Source organism: Pectinophora gossypiella, chromosome 2 (assembly GCF_024362695.1).
Source record: "Pectinophora gossypiella chromosome 2, ilPecGoss1.1, whole genome shotgun sequence".
Taxonomy (NCBI): domain Eukaryota; kingdom Metazoa; phylum Arthropoda; class Insecta; order Lepidoptera; family Gelechiidae; genus Pectinophora; species Pectinophora gossypiella.
The window spans coordinates 11,804,125-11,814,678 of NC_065405.1; the positions used below are offsets into that span (position 1 = coordinate 11,804,125).

General features: G+C 38.3%; 1 protein-coding gene across 2 annotated transcripts in view; it reads left to right on the plus strand.

The window, feature by feature from the left end:
• Window positions 1-10,554, plus strand: part of LOC126373269 (cytosolic carboxypeptidase 1-like) — an 86,468-nt gene that overhangs the window by 24,835 nt on the left and 51,079 nt on the right. For both annotated transcript variants that reach the window (XM_050019335.1, XM_050019344.1), the window contains exons 3-19: window positions 1,450-1,532; window positions 2,040-2,130; window positions 2,221-2,310; window positions 3,203-3,370; window positions 3,767-3,898; window positions 3,989-4,120; window positions 4,472-4,615; window positions 4,908-5,105; window positions 5,453-5,714; window positions 5,794-6,041; window positions 6,155-6,350; window positions 6,860-6,979; window positions 7,056-7,182; window positions 7,633-7,840; window positions 8,626-8,798; window positions 9,606-9,743; window positions 10,085-10,263. In XM_050019335.1, coding sequence (XP_049875292.1) covers window positions 1,450-1,532; window positions 2,040-2,130; window positions 2,221-2,310; window positions 3,203-3,370; window positions 3,767-3,898; window positions 3,989-4,120; window positions 4,472-4,615; window positions 4,908-5,105; window positions 5,453-5,714; window positions 5,794-6,041; window positions 6,155-6,350; window positions 6,860-6,979; window positions 7,056-7,182; window positions 7,633-7,840; window positions 8,626-8,798; window positions 9,606-9,743; window positions 10,085-10,263 — 2,689 coding nt within the window. The remainder of the gene's footprint in view (window positions 1-1,449; window positions 1,533-2,039; window positions 2,131-2,220; window positions 2,311-3,202; window positions 3,371-3,766; window positions 3,899-3,988; window positions 4,121-4,471; window positions 4,616-4,907; window positions 5,106-5,452; window positions 5,715-5,793; window positions 6,042-6,154; window positions 6,351-6,859; window positions 6,980-7,055; window positions 7,183-7,632; window positions 7,841-8,625; window positions 8,799-9,605; window positions 9,744-10,084; window positions 10,264-10,554) is intronic.

Here is a 10,554-nt window from a genome sequence, read left to right on the forward strand (position 1 = left end):
AAATCAAACAAAACCTCACACAAAAAAGTTGACATCATAAATTCTTGTTAATCTGTGGCTAGCTGTCAATTTGACGATTAGTGATGAGACATTTCATTCAGGTCAGGAAAACGAGTCAGTTCCGTGACTAACTTAAGTGAGTGTACTGTACTTAATAAGCCGAAATGCGCAGAAAAAATTACTTTCAAAGTGAATTAGTGTAACCACAAAGAAACATACAATATATATTTTAATATTATCATACAAAATATTCAAACAACCCAAGAGAGTCAGTTCATTTTAATAAAATAACTTGAGCTAAAATCAATTCAGCACTTCACTAATATGCAGTTTGACACAGATAAAAAATATCGGCAGATAAAAAAATATAGGCGGCAAAAAATTCTTGAACGGACTATACGTACGTACTTACGTACGGGTAGCCATGCGGGTACATAGTTATGGGCGTTAGGGACACCGTAATGGGAACGACTTGATATCAACGCTGAATCATATTTTTGTTATGGTGTCACTAACACCCTGTATTATTGTTACCGAACCAGTTTTTAAATATCGCTATAGTTAAATTCTCTCAAGCAATCTCTGTACTCATAAAGCAGCATTTTAGCTGTGAATATCTTTTTGCATTTGCATAACGACATTCAAGTAATTGCCAAGCAATGGGCAATTAAGATTGCGCGGGCCGGCGATGCGTGGTGTTTGTGGAGCAGTTTCTCGAGCTTGTTATTTACGAAGATAATAATTTTAGACGGCGAAAGACCACTGGGCGGCCTCCGAGGGCCTGCTTGACGGCTGAACAAAGTCGCGGAAGTTTGACGAGCCGAGAGAGCGGCGTGAGAGCGGTCATCGCCGCCCGCGCCTGCGCCCGCGCCGCTCCGGTGACGCGAGGCCGCCCTACAGGGCCGTCACTCGGAAACATCCAGACATTGGCATACAATATGGCAACCTTTAGACATACTAAACGATTTATACTCAAACATTTATAGTAGAAGTAGGCAGAAACTACGGATTTTTATTTCCTACAATCCTGACTCTCCGTTTTGGTTTTTCTTGCATGATCGTGAATCCGTAAGTTGTAGTGTCCAACACCTCCGTGGTCCAGTAGTTGAGCGTTGAGCTCACCATTCGGAGGTCCGGGGTGCGAATCCCGGTGAGGACATATCACAAAAATCACTTTGTGATCCCTAGTTTGGTTGGGACATTACAGGCTGATAACGTGATTGTCCAAAAAGTAAGGTGATCCGTGCTTCGAAAGGCACGTTAAGCGGTTGGTCCCGGGTTGGTTTTATGACCGTGTTTGTTGCATATGCATACCTACTTTTACAACCCTTTAAAAGCTATATTCGTATGTTTATTATTTACAAATCTGCTTTATAGTTGTTATTGTTTATTGCGTCGCAATAAGGAAGCCGCCAGATAATTTAAAATGGCAATTATATTTTGTTTCAGACAAACATGTGCGGCAAGCCACGTTGGAGAAACTGTGGAATAAGCAATCAGGAGCCATGCAGATGTTACTCTCCATTCTGGATGTAAGGTTTACACTTTTTTTACTTATTGTAGATTTGCGCAAATTACATCCACTACTTGACCAGACAAATGGGGAGCGGTAAAGGCTCTCACCCGTTACACAATTTAAGACAACACGCCTGATGGTGCTCAGTTGGGCGCGAACATCGGCTCAGGGCTTCGTCTGAGAGGGTTATAATATTTGAAAGATTTAATCGACCCTGAACCCTGAAAGCATTCTATTGTTTACATTAAGTACAGCAGAGACGTTCGAATAGGTAGGTAGGTTAATTTTTCAAGGGTCGATTGAATCGTTTGATTATTTTAGTCGATCATTTTGTTCCATGAATACCAACAGGATTTTGTTAAAATTTTAGGAACCACTGTCCTCACGATTCTACGTACATTAAAAATAAACGTCCTTTTGTAAATGTACTTATCATAAATAGTCCATCTACGGAGTATATTCCACCATTCTGCTCCAATGTGGGTTGGTGGTGTAAATTGTACCTATTTTGTTATTTTTTCAGACTTCCAGGGACTCCGCCACATGCACTTACATAACGTCGATCATGAGGGAAGCTTTATGTTTGAAGCAAGGAAAAGGAAAAAAATGTTCAGGTACGTACATAGAATACGAATCTAAAATTGTAAAACTTTCAATTTTTTTCGAAAACGTTTAATAATAGATTGAAAAATGTTCCGAAATAGATAAGTTAGCTCCCGAAACTACAGGAAATAAGAAGAAAGATGGAAAAAAGACAGGCAAAGAAAACAAAGCGCCAATTATTATTAAAAAGGGTATGTCTACGCGTGGCGCTTGATACTTACGACTGGCTGCTTTCCTAAAGACAAATTAAAAAATATTCCAATTTAAGAGTCAGTAATACTTCAACTCAACGATTATTCAATAAATACCACATTTAATTCAATAATAATCAATAGCTAGCGCAAAACATTCTCATTATCAAGGCGGTAACTTATCAATATGTTTTTAGAAATTGTCTATCTCAATGGAAATGAAAAAAATCATGATTCCGAAAACAAGACTTTAAACGGACCGTAGACTTTTCAGTAAAGTAGATTATGCTACTGAAAATTCAAACACAAACTTAATACAATTTGAGGTAGTACAGACTCTTAACGCGTGACAAAATGTTAAAACGGCTTCGCATGCTCTGGTCCTCATATAGTTAACATTTAACAATAATGACCGACAGACACGACAATTGCAAAAAATATTCATAACAGGTTTGTCGCACACAATTACTATAGACTTGCTCTGAAATTCCAAACTCTATTTACCAAACCCTCTCCTAGTAGTCCGCCTACTGACATTTAAGACGAGCTCACCGAATACCCGCTTGGCATTGGACCACTTGAAAACACGGCCTTGTGACGTTATATTGGAGCGATTGTAAATTCAATTGATATTTCACCGCACTATGTCATTAACATACATATTATAATCTAAACAATGGCTGTAAATATTGCGACGACATTGTAGGTGGTACGACCGATCCCTACTAATCGAATTGCCGAATTTGGCTTCTCCGCTAATCCGCCGCCGGCCTCAAATGACGGCGGCTCGAGTACGCTTTATGGCCACGCTCATGCATGTCCATCCCTACAAATCGCATGATCCTTGGAATCAATAACAATAATTCAAAAGCGTGGCTATCAATAATTTCAGCGAACAACCTCGCGAGGCAACAAAGCGTGCAGGACTTCATATTGTTAAATGGGACTCAGGTGATGTGCCGTTTGTTGCTTGCATCGCACAGCAAGCGAGAGGCCAACGCTGCCGGCGAGCTGATGATGCTGGACCTCGTGTGGATCCTCGCCGCGTTAGCGCCCAAAGGTAGGGATTAACTGGTGCCGTTGATTACAGCGAACAACCTGGCCCGGCAGCAGTGTGCGCAGGACTTCATAACACAGAAGGGTACGCAGTCAATCCTGCGCAGGGTGCTCTCCACAATGCACGACAAGCGCGAGCGCCACGCCGGCACCGAACTCATACTGCAAGATCTCATGTGGATCCTTGCTCCGCTTAGCTCACGAGGTTACCTAACTAACACTTTGTAGATACAGATTGTTAAGAATACCATTGTAAAAATACTAGACGAAATAGATGTATAGAAAATGCACATTTCCTGTTTATAATAGCACTTGTAAAGGAATTTACTGTATAATAGTATATTTAGCTATAACTTAAATTATTATCCTACACTATACGCATGTTTTTAATCCTTTTCAGATCCCAAATTCGCAATAAAAGTCAGAATGCTCGGTTGTGTACGGACTGTGCACTTAATATTGAAGGGACACTTTACTGATAACAAACTTATATTTCCTCTTCTTGTAATTATGAAACAATTAGCCAAAAATGGTAAGAGCACATAATTCAATAAACATGGCTATCATTAATCATTGGAATCGCAATTAGGGGGTATCATATTATTTTCTGATATTATTTCAGCTGTAACCACATCAATCCTGATTCGTGATGGTGCAATTTCAACCTATGAACGAGTATTGGTGAGCTTAGGATTCATTCCCACTGCGAGGCTCCGTCTATGCCTCGACGCTATCGACTACTTCAGTAAAAACAGTTGAGTACATAAGCACTATCATCCTATACCTCACTTTTAAATTGTGATACTATAAACATGGTGAAAAAATTACAATTGTGATTAATAACTACTGAATGCTAATAAATGTAAGCGATAAGGAGCACTTTTGAAAACAATAGACTGCGCATGGCATTCACGACATCGAATGTTACAAATCACTTGAACGATGAATGAATGTCACCGGAAAATGATTCATCACTGAGATGTACACCTACATATTGAAAGACATGTCCTTTGTTTACATTCTTAAATGTTTATGTTGTTAATAAGTTGCATGTCCAATTCGCGGTATGTATGTCACTTGAATCACATGTGCGTAACTCACACAGAGGTGTGCTGCATGCAGATCGTGAAGACAGGACTCTGTTCCGTGCTACTCAGGGTTTTCGACCGCTGGGATCGCTACGAGGGGCGCATGAGACTCAAGATATGTGCTCACATACTGCAGACACTCCAACACCTTTGCAACATAAGTACGTATTAGAAGTCTTGGCCGTAAACCAACATGCCCTTTAGAAACACCTGAAATGATAAGCCAGTCAAAGCTCACAAATGTCTTTTACGTAATTTATTGTTGATTTAGTATTCATTATTTACCTACACTCACAGTAAGTAGTTAATCAGTCAGACTTCACCAAAGTCTACCATTACAAATTGATCATTATAAGTAGCCGTCACTAACACTAATTTCTTATCATTGTCTATAGTTTCATCATTAATATTAACCTACACTGAATAAAAGCTATTTAAAAAATCAATTTCCAGAGGCGGGACGTCGTGCTCTCTGCACGAAGAAGCACGTACAGATTTTGCACCGCTTCTGTTCCCAATGCCCGGATGAGCCAGAGTTCGACGGGCTGCTAGCACGAGTGTGTTCTGTCATCACGCTCTGTCTCAAGCACCAAGCTCTACCGGTGCCGGGAAGCAGTCCTGCTTCATTCAACCTTAATCCTATACTTAAAGGTAATAACGACTTTTACTTTAATATAACAAACAGTCTATACACAGCTAGTGTACAAGCTTCCCCTTCTACAACTAATAAAATTTGCTGTACCATGGTACGCTTATTTTTTGCTTAATGAGGATAAACTAATATAGAAGCCCAAACGTAGGTGGCAGCACTGTTGAGTATTCCTAAATTGTTCTCCATACTGTACAGCTAAAATTCGTGATAAACTGCTATAAAATGTGGAGCAACGTGAAGTGTATCCCGTCTGAAGGATGAGTTACGAAAAATTTAAGCCATCAGTTGGGAAACGGCAGTTTTGATCGAAAATAAGTTTTTAAAAGTTTTTTTTTTTCTCTTACAGGCACAAACACTATGTGGCCTTACCACGAGGACGAAGAAGATGCAGCAAATTCCGATTCTAAGACTGTTAACTCTGATTTGGACGATGACAGTCCAGAAGCTGAATTCGAAGCTATTGATGAGTACCCAGATTATGATTTAGATGATCCTGATCTTAAACAGGATACCAGTGATGAAGTAGAAAAGGTTTTATTAAAAGCAGATAGTATACAGAGTTCATTATGGATTAACCCCAACGAGAGAGATTTAGAAGACTTAAAAAAGTATGTACGGAAACGAAATACTCATTGATTTTTTGTAGTTTGTATAGAACTATACCAAACTAACAAAATACTTTTACAGATATTTCATATTCTTTAAAGAGTTTGGCTCTTACAATAAGCAAATAAGACTGGTGAAGAGCCGATCCAACTCCAGAGGCTCAATTCTTGAAGATTTCCTTTGTAATCAATCAGGGAACAGGCTTTCAAATCCACACAATTTATCACTTACTGCCGTTTTGGGGAACACCGATTATGAGAATGTCATGGGCAGTGGTCCAGCTCAATCGCCTTCTATGCAAGGAGGCTACAAAATTCACGAAAGCGCCTGTAAGTATTATCTCGCAAATACCCAAAATGTATAAAAATTCTGAGAGCATCAAAAAGTTTTCTAATCAAGGTATTATTTTCACCGACTTAGTTTGAAATATTTTATGTTCCAGCAACAACATCCAGTTCTTCTTTGAAAATTCACAAAGACATATCTAAGTATAGCTCGTTTTCATCCGTGTATTGTACAATATCCTCAAGAGTAAGGAGTATAATTTCGTTTGTAAAAGTTGCCTACCCAGATATGAACGGTGGGAAAAGTCACAACCATCCCGAACCTCTGAATAAGATGGAAAGAATCGCTTGCAGGTAAATACACAAAAAACAAATTGGTAATAAACAGACGCCAGGTTGATAAGGTCGGTCATTGATCTCAAAACCCACACGGAAAAAAAAATCTGACTAGGTCATGACTAGGTACAGTCATGAGCAATATCATGATATTATGGGTACATGTATCCACTATAGAACCCTGTCGCACTATCATATTTGACATTTAATGAGGCTTACGGTTTAATTTGACAAAAAAGTGAATGTGACATGGTTGCAAAGTTGTATACATATTAGTGCTCGTGACCATACCCTATGCCTACACTTGTATTTAGTGGGCACTTTGATCTGTCCTCATTATCCAAACAGTATAAGAAGCACGAATTTTTGTTGTGCCACTGCGGATTGAAGATATCGTCTGAGCTATTAATGACCCAAATATTATCTGTAATTTTCAAACTGATCCAATCAAATTGCCTAAAAACGAAAACGGTATGTATCCTAAAGTAACAAAATCAATATATTACTTACCATCACTTTGCTTTCAGAAACAAACTACTATCCTGCGTAGACAGAGCAATAAATCCAGAAGCATACATGAATGAAGTTGTTTATGATTTAGATCAACTCTGTAGCACACCCAACTCTAATGAAACTTCACAAAAGAGGTAAAATGTATTTTAAAATAACTATATTTTGATCTAATTTTCTTTAGATATGCTATCATAATAATTTTATCCATAGTTTCAGTTCTGAAAGTCTATTTCTTGGAAATAACGATGAACAAGAAGTTGCGAAACTAAATACATTTTCACCCAGACTAAGTTTTGAATCAAGATTTGAATCCGGAAATCTCAGGAAAGCTATTCAGGTACTAAAATTAATTAAAGCTTATTAAGCGTTAAGACAAAATGGATGCAAATTAATCGCCCAGTAGTATCAATTTAACAACAATTCAACATCTACTGTTTTATAGAAATCGTTAACAGCCAATAAACCCTTCGATTTTGAGAGGCCTCCCACTTTTTAATTTTCAAAATATATTGAAGTATTCTAATTTGTTGTTAAATCGCTTAGCTGGCAAATTCTATACAGATAAATCTTCTTAAAACGCATTAGCGTTTGACCTATACTTATTAAAGTATAGTTGCCATCAAACACACAAAGCAAACACACGACTTTCATAGATAAGAAAAGATGTGTAGCTTATATATATATATATAAACTGCCTTTATACTTCCCACTGCTGGGCACAGGCCTCCCCTCAATCAACCGGAGGGGGTACTACTTTCTTTTAATTATAAATAAGTCCTAACTTCAGGTAGGTCCGAGAGAATACGAGTTGATCCTTATGCCAGACGTAAACTCAAACAAGAGACACCAGTGGTTCTACTTCGAGGTCCGCAACATGCAGCAGGGGCGCCCCTATATCTTCAACATCGTCAATTGTGAAAAGTCTGACAGCCAGTTCAACTTTGGCATGAAGCCCGTGTTGTATTCTGTCAAGGAAGCCGTTATGGGAAAACCAGGTATGACCAACAAACGCAAATAATACGTAAATGAAGTTACGACTATTCATAAAGAACTTATTTATATCTTGCATCATCGAGAGACGTAATATTTTATAATTATAAGCGAAAGCTTGAACAAAATTTCCTACAATCTCAAATCTAAAAGATATGGCATCTTATCATCAATATGAAGAATTGTAAATTAAGTACATCACTCTCTTCCTTACTCATTCCCACAAACTTAGTCTTCTTGGGGTCAGTTTTGTTTCTTTATTTTTTGTGGACAATGATGATGATGATGATAAGCAATTGTGAAACAAACACCGATAACCACAACTTAGATTATACACATTTTGTCTAAATAATATATAGAAAATTTTAACGATATTAAAATTTACCTTAGATGGCTCTCACTGTCTAAAATACAATTATGGCATGAAGCTAATAAGAAGATAAATAAAAAAGGGTCAACCTTCTTAATTATGCGTTTCCAAATCTGCCGATGCTGGATCGTCTCTGGCTGTACTATGTAGAGTCCCTGAGATCCTATGGTTCACCGGCTTGCTTCTCAAGTGGATAGCGCCGGTTCAAACTTGCACCAACGAGTTATTTATTATCTTAAATGCAGTTTCCACTAACACAGTTGGCTCGAGTCGGCTCGACCGTTACAGACGATGATACGGCTCACCTATCACGCTTAACAGAAAGCTCGGTGAGGTGTGGGTACTTGTTCATATTGCAATGAATGTATCACTCACTGGAATGCACTCGTGAGCTATACTCAAGACATGTTATGGTTTCAGGCTGGGTGCGCGCAGGCTCAGACATCTGCTACTATCGCAACAGCTACCATTACGCGAACCTGAAGAATCACAACAAGTGTTACCTGACCGTCACGTTCAACATTGAGTTCCCACACTCCAATGATGTCTGCTACCTCGCCTATCACTTCCCCTTCACTTATTCCATGATGATGGTAAGTAACTTTACCAAGATTTATTTATTTATCATAAATGTAGTGCAAAATTTGTTACAAGCAAAGCATTCAGTGTGTTTTTGCAAAATACGAGTATCCATTGCTATTTGACATATTAATTAAGCAAAGAAATTACAATTTTACAATTAAAAATACATACATACAACTGTAATAAAACCAATTGCTCTAGTAATGCGGCGGTCCCAAGAGTCCCAACACTAAGCTCAGCTATAGTATGTCAAGCAGCAATGGATAAACTGAAACCACGAGTTCATCCAATTATACGAAATGAACGAACGAAACAAACAACAGGGGAGTTAAAAACGACACATCAAAGCAATTCATCTAAAAACGAATTTTGCAATTTGATACTTCTTGACATTGCTTTTTAGGTGAATTGCTTCTATGTGGCCTTTTTAACCACCCAGATCGAAATCTGCAAATAAACATATAAGTAAGAACTTTGCTGCGAAGTAAGGATTAGGAATTTAAATATTCCTTATAAATCAAAGGATATAAAATATAAAGGATATAAATAGGAAATAAATCAAAGGATATAAAGGATATTCCTGTAAATATACCTTATAAATCAAAGGACTGTTACAGTTTAAGAATATTGTTTTGCCATAGATCATAAAATACCTACTAATTGCCTACCAAGTAGCGACTACTTACTTACTTGACAAGCACATAAGAAACCTTTTACTTAATGAAAAGTTAATTTAATTCCATTGACTGTAGAATCATATCTTCATCAGAATCCTGGTATAAACATAGCTAACATGAATCCAATGTACTCGTTTTCAGACCCGCATCTGGCAATGGAGCCTGCAAATGCCGCCCGGAGCCTACCTCCGCGCGGAGCCTCTCTGCTACTCCCTCAACAGCAACGAAATCCCACTCCTCACTATCTCCGCTGAAGATACTCCCACCAATCCTATCGTGGTAAGAACTGGCATTTACTTGATTCTGCTATTCTGTTCATGATTATTTAGATATTTCACCTCTATTATGTGGAATTCCAAGGAACTGCTGACTGCACTAACAGAATAGTGATGAAGTGATGCTCCATTTCCTGGAGCATCATAAGTAAAAGTATATTACTTTTCACATAAATCCATTCAGGAAATATAGTACGGAGTTCGTAGGATAACCCTGATCTTCGATATTCGTAATCAAAGGCTTTATTGCAAACTAATTCGACATCTCCTCTTTATTTTATTAAACCATAAAAACTAGCGTCAAATTAAAATTAAAAATGCCGTTCCTGTCATGCTATATTCCAGGACCGAGACATCATATTTCTGACGGCAAGGGTGCACCCGGGAGAAAGCAACGCGTCGTGGGTAATGGACGGCACGCTTGGGTGTCTGCTTGGTGACTCGCCAGCCGCCGCCGCTCTCCGGGCCAAGTACGTCTTCAAGATCATTCCCATGCTCAACGTGGAAGGCGTTATCAACGGCTGGTAAGTCTCAAGATTTAAGAAAGACAAACACTACTCACGCCATTTGCGGTATTGGTTTGTTAGATCTATAAAATACTCTGCAGAATATAACTTACGTTATGCTTGGTATGATAGACAACGATGGATAAGTATGATAAGCCGTGTGTTCACAGGTTAGTTTATTGACATACAAATAGCCATCATGATGGAAACGGCGAAATGCTTGGGTTAAGCAACTGAATCGAGTTTCATTCATGAGTTGCTGACGTCATGTTACTATATTTTAATGTCTACATTTGTACGATTATTTAC